Here is a 17,677-nt window from a genome sequence, read left to right as displayed (position 1 = left end):
CGAAGGTGCCACAGCGATAAAGGTCTACAAAATAAATGTGTTTGTTGAAGGTGGAGAAATATTTTCATTTTCATTATTTTTTTTTTTTTTAAAAACGTAACATAATAATACAAATAAAGAGATAAAAATAAGGTAAATATATAAATGTATGTATATATAAATAACAGTCATAAATAAATGTAACCATCTTGGATGTTGTGAGCTACTAGTACATATAAAGTAGTGCATGTACTACACCTCTGCACTGTCTGTGCACTTATTTCACTCATGTCTAATTGTATATTTATTCATGTAATTTTTTCTAATGTATTTTTATTCCTGTGTTTAACACTTTAAAAACAGAAACCACTGACCAAAGTACTTTATAAATAAGGTTGGCTTTGCTCTTACTGGTGTGTTTGTACCACTCCTGACACGACTACTCACAGTTCAGTTGAACACTAAATAAGCCACTTAATGTTATTATTTGTTTTTAAGCCATTAATGAATCTGCCATGTTTTCTTTTCAGCATTCATTACACCGCTGTTTTAGTATCTGCTTGTTCATAGGTAATAATGAGGTTTTGGCCTTAGACTGCCCATGGTTATGTTGGCTTCGCCTCCTCTGGTGCACTTATGACCCCTGCTGACATAAAACTGCAGTCACAGTCGTGCTTACATGAATACACAGGCTGTAGCCACTTAAACAACCTGTCAAACAGACCTCAGAAAGAGCTGCATAATTGAGAAAGCCCTCCACTTTATCTACGAATAGAGAAGCAGACTGTTTCGGTGGTGCGTTAATATAAAAAAGAATCAGGCAAACCGGGGCATTTTGGCATTTGACTTACTTTACTTTATTCTCCGTTAATAAAGCAAATGTTCAGGAGAAAACAGTGTTTGTGCCTGGCTAAGTGAGCAACAATAACAAATATTACCAGCAGATGTTTCTGACAGTGGCAGCAGGTGGAAGAATGTTTTCCTGGTGAAAACAAGGAACATACTTATCAAGCGTCTCTAACATTTCCTTGAATAGAAATACCCGTGGATAACTGTGGCGTGTACACATAAACCTGCTGCTGTTGTCGTTCCAACAACTTTGCATGTCTAGATAGGGAAAACCCAACCCGATGTTACTGATAGTACACCACCATATTGCAACATCACTTGTCCTGAGTCAAACTTATGCTGAAATGACACTGAAATCTTTTTTTTTTGGCGTGATTAACTCTTTCATCGAGACAGGGTTAGTCCCATGTCGGCCTTAAATTATGTTCATCTGATGAGTGCAACAGCCTCCTCGAATTAATCCAAAGAGCGAGTCGGAAACATGGTGACAGAGTAACTTGTGCAAAAAGGTACAAAGAGTATTTGGGATGTAGCGAGGCCCACTGGATTGTGGCACTTATAAAATTTCAGAAGTTTAGTTTAATCTGAAGCTATAAAACATATTTTTAGCAGGAAAACACTGAGTCATCTGCATATCTTCTGTGTGGTATGGGTAAGACATCCATAAATATATATTCCTTCAACAGTAGTTTCAGACAAATTTATTTTACATCAAGAAGCCTGTTGTACTGCTCTATTAACTGTTCTAATAAATAACACATACAACAGCAGGCTGTGATAAGACTGCACCCTTGTCTGTAATATTTGCAGGACCCTGAATAACAAGTTGGTAATCTGATCTATTGTTGATGTGAAGGCACCATTGCATATTTATGCCAATAAAACCGGGAATGTCATATAAACAAAACAAAACAAAGACCATGGGTGTCAACCAGCCAATGCTTCCCAGCAAGGGGAAAAAAATCATGGCCTGAATCAACTCTAATGTCACTAAATGAATATACAGAGCAGCTTCTAGTTACAGCTTTAACCAAAGAGCTCCTGGCTATAGTAACACAACAACAGTAACAACAAAAATGGGATTTCAGCTTGGCATTAGCACTGGGCAGAGTTATGCAACACAGATGTGTATAAAAGGGTAAAAACCTGATGTGACATGGAAAAGAACCACCCCATAAGACCTCATGTATCTGTATTTACAAAAAAAACCAAAAACAAAAGGCAAATTTGCCATTTTTTTTTCTAACGAGCTAACCATTAAAGAAAAATTCAAATTTAGGAAAACGCCATGGAAATAGTCTAAAGGACATAACCGTCATATGCTCTGTCAACCATTTAATAACTTTAAAAAAAACAAAAACAAAAAAACAAGCAGCAATTCAATACACCAGTGTAGCTGAAACGTGCCTGCATGAAATGCATGTGAGTAAATGTTAAAAGCATTCAGTTTGGCCCATTCACTGCACATCCGCCTCCATGCTGCTGATTTACTAATACATATTTTAATGTACAGGTTTAACCCGTGACCGGACAGTGGCGGCTGCACCCAGACAGTTTGATCTTCTTTTGACACTACAGTGGTTTTACTTCCTGGAATTTAAACCAGGGTTTCTAATCCCTGGAGCTCCAGGCATCGGGAAGAGTTGCGACTCTAGAGTGCAGTTGAGGATATCTGTGGCACAGCTCAGGTGAGATGGGAGGCTCTGGGTTACAGTGAAGAGAAAAGCAAACTTCCTGAGAGCAGATTCAAACCCAGAATCGTGACCCCGTTGTGGTTGTTCAGATCGGGTGTGTAACAATCTGTGTATGTATATTGCACCTACAGCTGACACGTTGTATGTGTTAACTCCCAGATGTAGAAAAGAGATCAGGTCCCTGGGATAAATCCCAGTTAATGGCATTGCACTGCAAATCATCCAACATCTGCTTCAGTGATGAAACGTGCTGTAATATTCGCTCCGACGGCAACTGCTACGGATGCACAGACACAAACTTCCCGCCTTCAGCCACAGTGTTTATTTCAGATTGAGACATTTCACCTGGAACCTCTCATCACTTGGCCTTCCACATATTTACTCACTCTACCGTGTCGTCTCTTTGTGTTTTTCTTAATGCGTCTCCTTTAAAATGCCATCCCCACTCCATGAAAAAGAAAAAGAAAAAGAAGTCTGGGACTGATTTGGAAGCCTTTTTCACTTCCACAGTGCACCACTGGGCAGATGTGTGCTATTTTCACATATCAGAAGTGTGGAGAAAAAAAAAAAGCAATTGGTTTGGATGCTTCCTTTTTCTCTGTGGCTGCTGCAGCAATTGAGCTTTGTGTACTGTAATCACCCGCCTCTCCACATCCACTCACAGCTGAGGTCAGAGTCCAGTCACACCTCACGGGGCAGTGGCACGGACAAAAGATGTTAAAGGACAATCACGAGGCATCAAAGGTATATATAAAAAAAAAAAAAAGAAATAAAGTAAAATGAAAACCCACAAAAAAAACAAAAAGAATGACAGGATAAGTGGAGAGAGCAGCTGGCTGACTGCTGCCAGGTGGCGACCTTTAAAGCTCTTAAAAATCTGTCGTTTCCTGGCAGCGCTCGCTGTGCGCACTCTCTCTCGTGCCAGTGCGAATGAATTCAGAGGTTTGCGTCAAAACTGCTTTGTCACTATCCAAACTGTCAAGCAGGCAGACAGCTTCAAACAAACAAACAAACAAACAAAAACACAAAACTGATCCACATACAGCTGACATCCAAATAAACTGGATGACCTTAAGAACAATAACACCCTGTTTAGCTCTTTGGTAAACCGCGGGCCTAACTCTACATTCTATTCTCCGTCTTTTCAGTCAGTTTCTGCTCTTCTGAGCACTTTCCAACTATCTACCGTACTTCTACAGCTTGTTTTGATCCCCATTTCTTGTGCACACTCCATTACACCTCATCGACACCCCTGCAAAAGTTCACGTCTAAAAGAACAATAAAAACAAAACAAATAACAAAGGGAAACGGTAAACCGTCTATCCCGCCATATTCAGCGCTTTGTTTTGGCACAGCAGCTCCTTTTTTTTTGATGATGCAGATACTGGCATACAGCATGTGGGCTCACTGGAAACAACATGCCATGCAGAGAGGGAGAGTGTAAACCAGCATCAGCTCAGACAGACAGACAGACAGACAGAGAGGTGGGACAAAAAGACAGCAAGAGAGACGGGGAAAGACAGGATGAAGGTTTGATGGAAAACCATAACAGAAAACAACAGAGGCTTGTTAGAACTCCAAAAGGCCTTCCAAAGTTTCACTTTCGTGTGTGTTAGTGTGTGTGCGGTCTTTAACACCAGACGTCACTCTTAAGGTTGGGTATACACCCAATCTTCAAACCTTCTAGCGAGAATTTGAGAGGCAGTCGCTGTTATCCAGAATAGTCAAGTATCATCCTTCCTTTGATATTACTGTCTACCCTGTCGGTTTGCCAGATACTCAAACTGCGATGGAAATTTTTCCAAATATCTGACCTACGCTGGGAAAAGTTGAGGTCCAGCTTGCGTTGCATCAGTGAGAACTTGATATCAGTGCTTGTTCCAAATTCATTTCCATTTCTCATCAATTTTTCCTCCAGCCAACAGCGGCACAAACAACCTTTGCAAATGAATAAAAACGTATTTCCTTCTTTTTCATCCGCGTGGCTCTGCTATCACCGTGCAGCCGGCATTTCTGGCGCCTTCATAATTACCGGTATCTGACACAATAAAAGCCTCCTGTCCACAGTATTCCTACATCTCAGCGTCAAACTAACCGCAGGTAGGAAAGCAAGGGCGCAAACCAAACTGCAGCTGCTTAAGCTGCGATTTATGGTTGTTCTCCTTTAAAATAATAAAATAAAAAGTGTGACATTCGTGGAAAATGTGCACTGATTGAAACTTCCTGCAGTGTATCCAAGAAAGTCCTCAGAAGTTCCTACATTTAACATCCTCTATGTGACGAGCACTGTGCAAGACAGCAGCTGATTGGGGGGGTGGGTTCCTTTTTTTGTTTTTTAACTTTTTGTTTTTAAATTACTCTTCTGCGTAAATATCCAGCATCCTGATACAGCATTCATTTTGCAGTAGTCCCACTTGAGAGCTATAATCCAGATGTAAAGATGTGCATTCATGCAGGCCTCACGTTATAGATTTAGATGCATCATTCCACCTGAGGTCCTTCCTAACTGCCAGTGTTTAGTTTGTGTTGCTCATCTCAAGAGTTTTGTGATGACTCAGGCTGGCAGGTCTGTCCCTGAGGAGGTGCGGGTGTTGTCTTTCCAAGCCGTGTGTGTGTGTGTGTGTGTGTGTGTGTGTGTGTGTGTGTGTGTGTGTGAGGTCTGCATGGAAAGAAGGACGAGCTTCAGATCCATCGTCCGGAGCCTCTGGTGCGCTGCTGCTTCTTCCTCTTCTTGCACACGTAATAAATCGGGAAAACAACCAACCCTACAAACAGAGAAGGCAGAAAGTGCAAGAGAGGTCAAACCGCTGTCCTTTCTACAAGCATTAAATATTCTCTGTTGTGCAGGACTGCAAACAAATGTGGTATATGTGGAGCTGAAAGGCATCGGAGAGAGACGGCAGCACAACACTGATTCTATTAATGATGAACCCGCCATCATGCCTATCAGTCCGCAGAGGACCATCAGTCGGTCTTACAGACGCAGGAAACAGATTAACATTAATTACATTAATAACTACAGGTCAGCTGAGGCATGAGCAGTTCACAGTGCAGTCTGATTAGTCTGTAGCTGGATGTTCTTGCAAATGTACAGTACTGTGCATGTCTTGAGCCCCTGACCTTCCTCATTTCTTTATATTTTGCTGGGAAAACTGGAGCAATGAATTAAAACCTGCAAACATACACGGAGCTTAAAGGGCTTTAAAGTCAATATTTGGCATGACCACCTTTGTTCTTCAACACAGACTGAACTCTCTTAGGCAGCTTTCTTTAAGTAGTCTTTAGGAATAGTTCTTCTAGAAGGACATTTAAAGCTCTTATTCTGATGTTGGCTGACTTTTGTTCCATTCTCTGTCAAGATGATGAGTCCATGACTGATAGTGTTCCACTGTGTGCTTTTTATTTAAATCCAGGTATGTTTTTGCTGCATTGGCAGTGTGTTTGGGATCATTTTCATGCTGCAAAATGAAGATGAGGCTTCAGTGAAAAAAATTCTGAAGGGGAGATGCATCTCTCGGGTCTCTCTTGTCAGGTCTGTGTTGAATTTCTAGCTATTTCTTAAGTTACTGTTCATCCGCTGTAAATCGCGTCTCCCTCAAATCTTTAGGGGCACAACTTCCAGCTAAAATCTCTTTGGGAATCACTTTGCTGTTGCAAAAATATTATTTCATACCTGTGAAACTGCCTTATCTTTCTTATCTAAAAAAAATAGGAACAAATGATATGTTTTTGCTATAACAAAGTGCAAATTTTAAAGATAAAACTGAAATTGGTCCATTGCTAGGTTGTGTCTTATGTGTAGACACAACACTAGTTCATCCTTTGTGTTAGCTATATTTTTAAGCTTCAGTGATTTATAGGAAATCCTCTGAAAATGGTCAGGTACAGGGACTGGACTGAAAAAGAGTGAAGAAGCAGCCAGTGTCCTAAGACAACCTTCAGAAAGCCCAGAGAACTGATGCTCAAAACCACCTTAAAAAGTTACTAGAAAGTTTGGTTCATTGGAAGCCAAATACAAAGAAATTAGGGGTGACTCAAGACTTGCACAGTCCTGTCCTTCCAGGAAGCAATAGTTACTCCATTACAGTGTTTCTCTGGATCAACAGCTTTGTCCTTTTTGAACAGAAAAAGTGAACTTTTACAGAAAATAAAAAGATGCCCATGACCAAAGACAGATGATAAGAGAGCTCCTTAGCAGCCTGGAGGAAAACAACGAGGCGAACCATCTCACTGATAAGTGTTGACTGCTCTCACCGAAGCAGATTAGAGCTCACGTGTGTTTGTAATATGTTACCTATCACCAGCGCGAGAGCTCCGAGCACCACGACCAGCAGAATGACCACAGGAGCTATCAGCACCTTAGAGGCTGCAGAGAGACACAGGCAGAGGAAAGGATGATTGTCATTTTTTTTTCTCTTCATATATTGCGACATTTGGTCATCGGTGAATAGCTGCGGGATGGAAGTTACTGTAACTACAAATTAACTCCATCCGCAGTGTAATGTTCTTTATTAAATGCTACATCTTTGCCGCTAGCAGTGCATGGCACGAGAACAGTTATGAGCGCTGTAATGGGCCAGTGGCTCGTGTTAAGCGACAAATTAGCTCCCGGTTCACGGGCACCCTGCTGACATAACGAGCTGAAGCTGTCGCTGAGAGCAGAGTGAAAGAGAGCTATCAGAGGGGATTGCATGTATTTGATAACCGTGAATGGATAATAAGAATGAACATCTGATATGTGATTCTATCATGCTTCATCAGGAATCTCACGAATGAAGTACAGAGGTAGATGTGGATATGTTCACCTCTGTTGTTATTGGGTGGTGAATTCACGTCAATCACTTATAAACAAGAGAATCTGGTTTATAAGTGCAGGAGCCCCAGGAAAGGCTTTTTCATTAAAGTGATGCAAGCAGTGGAGCTTTAGGGATGGCAAGTCTGCTTAATTCCGGCTGTTCCACCACTGATCCAGACTGAAATACCTTCAAACTGTTAAAAGTACAAATACCTCTATTCTTCTCTGTGTTTAATACTTCTTAGCAATCGCGCTAAAACACTAAGAAAGGATGCTGAACGTGGTAAGGAGTATCCCTACTAATTCTTCCTGCTTCAGTGCAGCCCATAGAGGGTTATAAAGCCTCAGTCTGAGTGTCTTCGCTGTGGTTTCAAGGCGCCGATCTGACTGTGAAGCTGACTTGTGATCAACAAGTCCTTAGCAAATGAGCATAGCCTGGATAATCCTCCTTTCTGACTCTCAGAATGACCATAATTTACAAAATGGACTGCGTGTTTTGTTCAATATGACCTGAAAGTAACAACTTAGACCATAAAGTCAACAGGAGCGTGATGACTGAGGTCACAGAGAAACAGCAGGCGAGGGCCGTTTGTCCACACACTTCTTTACAACCAAAGATCTTTGTGCAGCCACAGGAGTCAGCCCCTGCTGGCCATTAAAAAGACTGCAACTTAAAGGCACCTAACACTAACCCTGATTGAATTTACAGGCTCAATCACTTATTTCAGGTCACATCAAAACAAAAATTAAGCATATTTTGTAAATCTCGGTCATACTGTGTTTCAAAATGGAGACTTATCTGTGGTATGAAAACACACCTTCATTTTCTAACAAGAGGCCAAAAACAACTCCAGATTGGTTCAAACAACTATACTTTCAGTACAACTATTTTGGATGTGTCGCCACTTTGAAGACCCAAACTGTCACCCTCAGATGAGAGGGGATTAGTTAGGATGTTCAGGAACAATCCAGGAACCATCAAGGCTCAACCCTGCGGTAAACAGGTAACTTCTGAAACACCAGCGTCACTGTCCACGGTGAAGTTTTACATCACCAGGAACTGAGAGGATGCTTTCCAAAAGATAAGGCGCTGCTTCAAAATCAACACTTTCAAACTCGACTGAAATTTACAGCTACAAGGACAAGTGCCTTCTGGAGAAAAGTTTGATGATCAGACAAAACAAAGATTGAGTTATCTGGCCTCAATTACAGGAGGTATGATAACAGGAGTAAAGCACGGTGGTGGTAGCAGCTGCACTGGCACTCCATACACTGCACAAAGTGCATGGGATAATAAAGAAGGAGGACTACCTCCAAACACTTCAACAGCTTGACATTTGAAACTTGGACACAACAGCTAAATGAAACCTTGTGCTGTACATATGAGAGAAAAGAAATCCTTTCCAACAATATTCTTGAAACTTCCAGGGAATGCACTGGTTCTGTGTAATTTCAAAAGCACTGTCCAACTGTCCAAAGCATCAACACATTACTTAAAAGTAGAAAATTGGGGCACGGTGCAGTCAAGCACACATACAGTACTTCCCCTGAGTTTTCTGGGTGTAAGGTGTCTGTTACTTGTCTTGCACACACTTGTGTAAAGAGCAGAGGTCATTGTCCTAGTCTGACACTACTGTTCTGTGACAAGGATGCAAATACATAAAAGCCAGTGACCAGAGTTCACTCTCATCACGGCTTGAGCAAACAGCTCTGTTGTTTAAATCTGTGGCAGAACATACGGTAACTGCCATAACGGGCCACTCCTAGTTGTAGACATGCAGCTGTGTTAGCATAAAGCTCACTATAGCTGAAAAGAGCAAACATGCTATAAAAACAGCTCTTTATCAATTACACGCAGCAACTTACCACAGACAGAGCCTCTAATTAGCCGTCTCAGATGAGGTTTATCGGGGAGATAGCGATACTTGCAGCCAAACACACTGAGGTTGGATGTGTGGTCCCCAAAAAATCTGCTGGCAAAATGAAGCGAAAGATGAAATCGGAGAGAAGAGATGGGCGGGCAAAGCAGCCAGAGTGAAGAAAGTGGAGCACAACACACCTCAGGTGTCTGTAGCGCTCTCCGCAGCGGTAACAGAAGTTGGTGTTGCACTGCACACAGGTCATATGATCGCATCCCTCCGTACGCTGAATATGAATCTACAGACGAAGATTAAAACAAAGAGAGGTGATGTAACATTAACTGAATCTCAATAGTGCAGCTTATCCACTATCGCTTTAGTGCAATACCTGAAGTCTCGTTTGGTTTCGAGCTGTACACTATAAGCATCTAACAGCATCCGCAGTAGTACAGTACATCAGCAGTACGCATCAGGGAGCAGACTTTCTATAACCTCAGCAATAACTAGCTTTGAGCAGCTTCTTTTACTTGACACCAATCTGCTGTCTTCATCAAACATGAGCTCCTCTTCCTGCTTCCAGAGCCATGGAGCAGCAGTGTGACAAACACAGATGGAAAGTGTTTACTGCTGTGAGCAAACAGTTCCCATATACCGGTAATTAGCTTAATTTATGTCTTCCTTTAGTCATCTGACAGTCAAATTAGATATTGCATAGACCAACTTGGTCGTAATGAGACTGCACGATAAGACCAGGCTGGTATTATGGCTAGCAGGGAGATGCCAGTGAGTCTACCAGATATGGTTTTGTGCAGCACACATGGCCATCATTTTTCAGCATGTTCACCGGTTATGGACTGCCACTGCCACACGTGCTTTTTTTTCCACATCTGTGCATCCATCCTGTTCTCTACAGCGCTCCATCCATCATCTACAACTGCATCAATGCTTCTTAACCTTCATTGATTCATTCATCTACACCGATAACACCCTCCATCAGTCAAATCCCTTTCTGTTTACAGACACTGTGGCCGCTTTCAGGAGTCCTCTTCCCAAAATGTTGGAAACAAAAAGCTTGTGGCGTCTATCGTTCATCAGTGTCTCACCTTGCACTTGGGGCATTTCTGGGCGTTTCTCTGTCCGTGCTCAATGACGCTCGCCCAGGTACGTAGCAGCTTGTCTCCTTTCCTGTAGTCGCGGCATTTGAGCCCGTCGTGCCAAGGTGCGTGGCATTTAAAGCACCACACAAACTGGCAATTGCTACACTGGATCTGCAGAGGAGACAGAAGACAGACATGTTTACCCACAAATAACCAACATGCTTAGCCTTAAAAATGGACAACTGCAGTTTGACCAATCACATTGAATGTGTTACTTTTGAGCAGAGGTGCAGATTTAGTACAGGCTATTAATCCTTAACCCAAAATGCATTATTTTAGTAGCCAGCTATTTATATTCATATATACACATGACCCTTAATGAAATCCCCAGGTTTATCTATTTTCCAACCCATCTGATCTTTTAGTTCCTGTCTCCTTAAGCCTGGCCCTCCTGAAAGGCCCTTTTGATTGGTTCCCCCTCGCCAGGCTTCAGCAAACAGAACCTGCTGCTTTTAAGCTCCGCCTTCTCACCGAGGGCTCACCCAAACCCACACCTCCAGCTGTGTAACAGATGACTACAAGAGGAAAATATGTGCCGAGCTGAATTCAGATAGGCACAGGCTGGAAACCAGGGCTTAGGTGTTACTTCGCACTGATTACCTTATTATTTTAAAACTCGGCCCAATTTCATAAGAGCATCTGACATTATAATAAACAAATAAACAAAAATCACACAAAAGTCTTATTTAAGACCTTTAGGTTTTTGAATTTGCCTGTTTTTTCCCCAGGATTGTGAGGCATTTTATTCCTAAATATTAGAGTTTGCCGGTAGGGAGATGACAGGGAATGGGGGAAGAGAGATAGGAAACGATAAGCAGCAAATATCTCTGTGCAGATGTGAACTATGGATGTGGTTTCGGTTGAACAAATAAAATCATACATCAATAGGGGACCCTGGTCTTTGTTGCTCTTGACGTGAATAAAGGCTTGGGATCTGATTTTATCCACTCGCAGTTAACCAAAGCAATTACTTTTACCCCAGCTCTGTTTTTGTTGCCTAGTGCACACACCAGCGGCACGAGGCACTTCTTTTTAATCACACAGCTCACTGCGACTCGCTGCGAGCATCCCTTTTTACTGTACAACATTACGGCAACTGTCAACGCCGGCGCGTCAACTTACTTTATACTTGTGCTCGGAGCGGTTGGGGGTGTGCGTCTTGAGAGAAGTGAACTGACTGCACTGGGGGCAGGGCTTTGTGCTCGAATCCAGCTGACTCAGCTCCAAGAAGTAACGATATTTTGCCACCTCCTCTTTGGTCAAATGGGAAATCACCAGTCCTTCCTCCAGGTTGCCACTACACTCCGTGATCGGACAGCTGATAAGAGCTTTCCCCACTCGCACCTGGGGAAAGAACACAGACAGATGACATGGCATCGTGGAAAAAGCTGCTTTTAATGCACGCAGAGGCTCAGAGGAGGGTGTTCTACTTTTAAATATTACTGATAAACCTGTCAAAGGCTCCACAAAGAAATCGGTAAGCTTCACAAAACGTGTGTCACCACTCGGCGGTTTGTTATGGTGTGTTTCTCTGGCCCAAAACTACATGCTGAATATATTTACACCACTGATGAGAGATGGTAAATAATTCACCAAAGACCAGAAGGACTGAGGGGCAGAGGGAGGTCGTGCAGCCGCTGGAGGTTAATCTACGACAAAGCGTGTGCACACGGGCACATTAGTGCAGCGTGAGTGCCTGGCACTTGGTAACTCTGAGTGGAACTGAACCACAGTCTGGTGATCCAGTAAAACACTAACTAACCATAAGATCACGCACTCTGGAAGGAGTGCACTCTTTTATTTAGACTTCTCTTGAAGGCGTGTGAGGCTAAGGTAAACAAACCTGCTCACCAAAAGGCTTTCAAAGATAAAGCCGGATATTTTGACTCACTGACTAAGCGATTTCAGGAGGCTGACATGTAATCCTGGAAATTTCACAATCTGTTATTATCATGAGTCATTAATTTAGCCTTTACAGTGCTACGTGCCAATGTCCGGAAAACACAAACTCATGTCATCTAACCCTACCTATAATGCAGTATGTGATGCAGTAAATGTCACGGGCAGGATTAGAGACAACTCAAATCCCACTGGAAATATTGCCTCCTATTCTTTTACCATCTTTCGTTTCAAACTTTTTTCAATGTGCTTCCTCCCAGCTAGGGCTGATCTTCTTCTCTAGTTCCATTCATCTTTCATTTCCTCATTTTTCTCTCTCTCTGTCTCCTCAACACATTAAATCCATCAAACCCTGCGAGACCTGTTATACTGACACATGATCAGGTCTTTTCTCCCTTTGTGTGTGTGCGTGTGAGAAATGGCAGGCTGAAAACAAAGTACAATAGCATCAACTTCTGATGGTGTCACACCCATATCACCCACCCTCCAAAAAAACCCCAAAAACCCAATATTGCATATAAAGTGAGCATATATCATCCAAAGCTATATTGATATTGTTGCCACAACAGCAGCGCAGGGATGACCAGCACAGACTGGTTGGACAGGTTATTTCTCACCTGCACGTGTCACAGAGTGTGGTCTGCTGAAAATACAGGTGACTTTGTTCTGTGGTTTTAATGTTGTGAGTGAAAACATAAACAAATATAACCAGAAACCTGAGTTTACCACATTAGCAGTGAGTTTACCACATTAGCAGTGAACCGTTCACCTACCTGAGTCAGTCCGAGCACCTAAACTGCCACGTGCTGCACGTATTTGAAAACTAGCTGACTGAGGCTGGGTTGTAAACCAACAGCATTGGGTAACATCCAGCTTTGAATAACAGATTCGTAAGAGCAGCAGATGATGTCAGCATGACGTGGACCAAAATGAGATCATGCTGCCTTAAAGTAAAACAACTGGTAGTAAGTGTTTAGGAATGTAGGAGGCTTTAAAAGGGACCTGTGTTTGGCAATCTGTGATTCAGTATTTGTATTCTGCACTCTACTAGGGTAGCTTTGCATGATTCACAGCCCTGTCCCCCTTCCCTCATACCCAACCAGTCAAAGCGGATGGCTGCTCCTTCCTTAGCCTAATTCTGCCGGCGGTTTCTTCCTGTTAAAAGGGAGTTTTTCCTTCCCACTGTCACTAAGTGCTTGCTCAAAGGGGGTTATTTACTTGTTGGGGTATTCTCTGTATTATTGTCAGGTCTCTACCTTACAATATAAACTCCCTTGACGTGGCTGTTGTTGTGAATTGGTGCTATAGAAATAAAGCTGAATCGAATTCACAGTAAAATAATTTGTCTCACAGGTTCAGCCAGCTTATCAACTGTATGAAACTAGCCGTTTTAGCACTCTCTTCCTGTTCCCTTTAAGCCAACTTTCAGCTGAGTGCCTGCCTCTGCTAAACTGAACATTTGAAGAGCAGATGGGTGGTTGTGTCCCTGAGATGATCGATTAGGGATTTTCACTTTTGCTAACATCATACAGAGCACAGAGTACAGGAAAATGTCTAGAACTTGCTATTATGGGCAATCTGAAGCCTGAGGTTTTGGCTCATAGGGCTTGCCCATAGTTAATCTGACCTCAAGAAACCTCGTCACTATTTGTTTAATAACACTAGGCCAAAATTGAGAAGCAGTGTATGAAAAACTAAATAGACCCATACTGCTTCTATCATACGTCTAAGCGGGTAAGTAGCAGCCAGGTGCTGGTAATCAACTGAACCCCATTAATGGATCTTTAGGAAGTGTGAGCACCTCTATGAAAGCAGCGGTTCTGGCAGTTTGCTGGTCTGAAGCATTCAGGTGTGTCTTAACATACATCAGTAATGATCTCAGAGGAGCAACTACTACTGCCTGTTAGCCTGGAAAAGGTTATAAGGCCATTTCCAAACAATCTGGAATCCATCATCCCACACTGAGAAAGACTAAACATGTAAAATGTTGAAGATATTTTTCCCAGGAGTGGATGATGCAGCGCATTCACCTCAACGTTAGACCCTCCAAAACAAAAACAAAAAAACAAGTTCAACATCTCAGACTCTAAAGTGCCACATTTTTCAAAAACCCAACACAGCCTATCAGCACCTCATAACAACTGATGATGGAGGGGTGATGATTTGAGTCAACCATGAACTCCTCTGTACACCAAAGTATTCTAGAGTGAAATGTGAGACCATCAGTGCAACAGCTAAAGCTTGGCTCAAACTGGATCACCAACAAGACAATGATCTCAAGTAGAGCAGCAAATCTACAGCATGATGACCGAAAAAGAAAAGAATCAATGTGTTGCAATGGCCCAGCCAAAGTCCAGACCTCAACCTGATTGAAATGACTATTGTAAAGACCAACGGGCTGAAAGTTCCTCCACAATCATGTGAGACACACAGAAAACAAACACTTCAACTTACTGCTGCTAAAGGTGACTCCACTGAATCACGTAGGATACTCAGCTTTTCACACACTGCTTTTGCATTTTGGCTTAATTTTTGTTATATAAATGATGACACAGTGTAATATATCATGTGCTGGTGTTCATTTAAGAACGTGCTAATGTCCTGATACATATAACCTTGGAAATGAAAGCGGGTGTGCTATAGACAATATGCAATAGCAACGATTACACTGCCTAGATTTCACAAGGTCTTTATTTAGCACAACAGGAAAGTTGCAGGTTTAATCCCTGTTATAACAACACGGCTGGCAGCGGTTCAGTGCAACATCCATCCATCCTGCAAAGCCTGACCAAGATCCCAGGAGCAAAAACAAAAACCCCCAAAAAAAACACCAATTCTCAAGTGTCTCATCTGTGACCACATCCATCTGACATACCGCTTCTACTGAGGGTAAGCGCCAAGCATGTGTGCTAAAAATTCCACCTCCACAGGATAATGTACATGACCCTTTTAAAATAATAATAATAATTCACAGTGTGCTCATCAGAGAGCCGGCTTGGCTCTGTATTTGCATGAATGTTCATGCCCTGTTATCAAAGCAAGACAACTGCAGATAAAAATGAGCCTCAATGACTGATAAAAAGTGTGTTATCTACACAGATTAAAGCCAATCTTAGCAACAGTAGCAAGGAGATGAGAGTGCAGCTCCTCCCTGGGCTGTAAAAGCAACAGGGATTATGACTGAAAGATTGCTGACCGGAACAGTCTGATGAAGAAGCCACAAGAAGGCAGAAAATCCATCCTGAAACACTTTATCTCTGGTAGAAAGCATCGCTGGCTGGCAAATTGTAATTTTACTGTCAGTGCAACATGAACATGTACAATAAACGGTTATTTAATTTCTCTGTTCAGTGGACTAGTCAGTGTTTCGGGGTCTGTGTTAGCAGTGGAGCTATTAAAGCAGAAAATAACTGCTAATACGCACAATTTAATATTCGCTTATTTATCGCAGGTCACACAGTCATCGCAGTGCTGACCACTGTTACTGAACACTGCAGACCTTCCTCACATCGTGCAGTCCTGGTAGGAAGCAGCAATGTGCCTCGTGCTGCAGTCTGATAGCTGTTTATACTGGAGAGTAATCAATCTATCAATTATTAATTTTCTTAATGGATCAGCATAAAGCAACAGAGACTCCACACTGATATTTATTATAGTGGAAGAACTCATTCTTCAACTATGACGTTGTTGCCTCTGTGTTGACTGCTGCAGCTGTTTTTATCCATCTTATTCCTCCAAAGGCATTCTGGGAATGTAGGGATCAACCCAGAAGGGGATGATCCCACACTTTGTGCCCCTTTGGGATGCAAGTGGACATACTAATGCACATAAGAATAAAGGTCTTCTATCTGAAGGTGGGATCCTTCTTAAAGAGCCTGAGAGAAAGACGCTGAATAAGCCAAAGAGCTCTCACAAAGTCCTCTATTGTGAAAACCACCGCTGCCAGGTCCCAATTTTGGTGTGGCATGCGTCTGTGACCCAGATTCACCGAAAAAGTACTCATCACAAGACAAGAAGACCTGTAGATTCTCGCACTCACTCGTTAATTAACCCTTAACGTGGATCTTTTTGGATGCATGCGAAACACGTGGGGTTGGGGGTCACCACCTGGTATGCTCGAAAGCCAAGCCCGTGCTTCTAAATGTGGATAAAATGCCAAATATAGCGCAAGAAAAGTGTGACGGAGAAGACTGCAAAGTTACTGCTGCTCAAGGACACCTCGGCCAGCTGCTGCTGACCGACCCAGCGAGGCCTGCTTCTGGGACAGGCCCCTTTTGTTTTCACTGAGATACCCCCCACTGATCCCTAACCCAACCAACCTGGGAGCTGACGTAGAGTTTCAGACACTCGTCACACACGGCCTTCCTGCAGCAGGGCAGGGGTGCGATGGTTTTCTCTTCCATGCACACCCGGCAACTCTGCATCGCACCCTCGGCGCCGGCCTGCTCCGCGGACAGCCGGTGGGACAAGTCCCCGAAAGGATCCACCAGGTCGTCCACTGTGTACGGTTGCGGCTCGAGACTCGAACCCGCATCCTGCCCAGTCTCCAAGTCCCGTTCTGACGCGTCTGGTGCGACCGTGTCATCGGAGCGGTCCGTGATTTCGGCGTCTTTTCCATGGCTGTCGTTGGCAATGCAGTAAACGGTGCAGTAGACGTGCTCTTTGGCACTGACAGACCCCTCCGGAGTGGCCGTGCTGCCGCTGTTGTCACACGTATGATGGCGCTGACCTGTAACGGTTAACAATTCAACTGCCCGAACACCCAAACTCGGTAACTCGCTCGAGGTTGGTTCGTTTTCCACCTCGGCTTCGCCCGTTTCTACGTCCGACTTTGTAGACCCGCTACAATCAGGTACATAATCTTGAGTGTCGTTAACGCTTCCTTCGTGGTTTTCAAGCTCGGCTCCGCACTGCATCCGACTGCCTCCGTTTAGACGGAAAGAGGGAGATTTTGAATCCCCGAAATTCTTCCTCAGGATGTCGACAGCGCTCGCCCTCCTCCTCGCTCTCCCTCCGCCGTTGCAGTTGTTGTTGTTGTTGCCCTCCGCATCCTTCCCCCCCGGGTCCCTGTCGCTTTCGTCCAGCGATAGCCGAGAGTTTGACCTGGTGACACGTCGGCTCAAATCTCCGAGCGTCCGCTCAACTTTACCGTCCGTGAGGGAAGTTTGTGTCGGCAGGTTGCGGGACAATTTCACCCTCCCCTCCTCGATGCCGCTGATGAAACTCGGCATTTTACAGGCGTCAGCTATCGGGCCGTCATTTTCCATTCCCGATTTAGCTCTCCCCATTTAGAGAGCGGCTCTCTCCCGTGCGTACCGCCGCCTGCTCGTCTGTCTGCCTCTCACCCAACTCCCACTACCAAAACAAAACAAAGCAGGCAGGTCGTTGCTTCCGGGTGTCGTCGTAAGCGTGCAGGAGAGCAGCGATAGGCCGATGGAAAGCCTA

At 43.5% G+C, this 17,677-nt stretch overlaps 1 protein-coding gene across 2 annotated transcripts; it reads right to left on the bottom strand.

Annotated features, from left to right (window-relative positions):
• Positions 1-820: 820 nt before the first annotated feature.
• On the bottom strand, positions 821-17,677 carry rnf217 (ring finger protein 217). 2 transcript variants are annotated; one of them, XM_063495751.1, is made up of 7 exons: positions 16,552-17,677; positions 11,456-11,677; positions 10,280-10,444; positions 9,377-9,474; positions 9,184-9,290; positions 6,817-6,888; positions 821-5,287 (listed from the first exon to the last, which is right to left on the bottom strand). In XM_063495751.1, exons 1-7 carry the CDS (start codon positions 17,518-17,520, stop codon positions 5,205-5,207), a joined length of 1,716 nt encoding a protein of 571 aa, XP_063351821.1. In that variant the 5' UTR covers positions 17,521-17,677; the 3' UTR covers positions 821-5,204. The 2 variants fall into 2 exon arrangements, with proteins under 2 accessions (XP_063351821.1, XP_063351822.1); XM_063495752.1 differs by having other exon boundaries at positions 9,184-9,287.

This window comes from Pelmatolapia mariae, linkage group LG15 (assembly GCF_036321145.2).
Source record: "Pelmatolapia mariae isolate MD_Pm_ZW linkage group LG15, Pm_UMD_F_2, whole genome shotgun sequence".
Lineage (NCBI taxonomy): Eukaryota > Metazoa > Chordata > Actinopteri > Cichliformes > Cichlidae > Pelmatolapia > Pelmatolapia mariae.
This window is presented reverse-complemented; position numbering and strand designations above follow the sequence as displayed.

What these genes read in the sequence shown, in the direction of transcription:
- rnf217 (XM_063495751.1), bottom strand. Translation starts at nt 17,520, where the DNA reads ATGGGGAGAGCTAAATCGGGAATGGAAAATGACGGCCCGATAGCTGAC. An exon ending in AGAAATGCCCCAAGTGCAAG is followed by an intron (nt 9,475 to 10,279) that starts GTGAGACACTGA and finishes CTTCGTCTGTAG; the next exon opens with ATTCATATTCAGCGTACGGA. An exon ending in AATTAGAGGCTCTGTCTGTG is followed by an intron (nt 6,889 to 9,183) that starts GTAAGTTGCTGC and finishes GTCTCTCTGCAG; the next exon opens with CCTCTAAGGTGCTGATAGCT.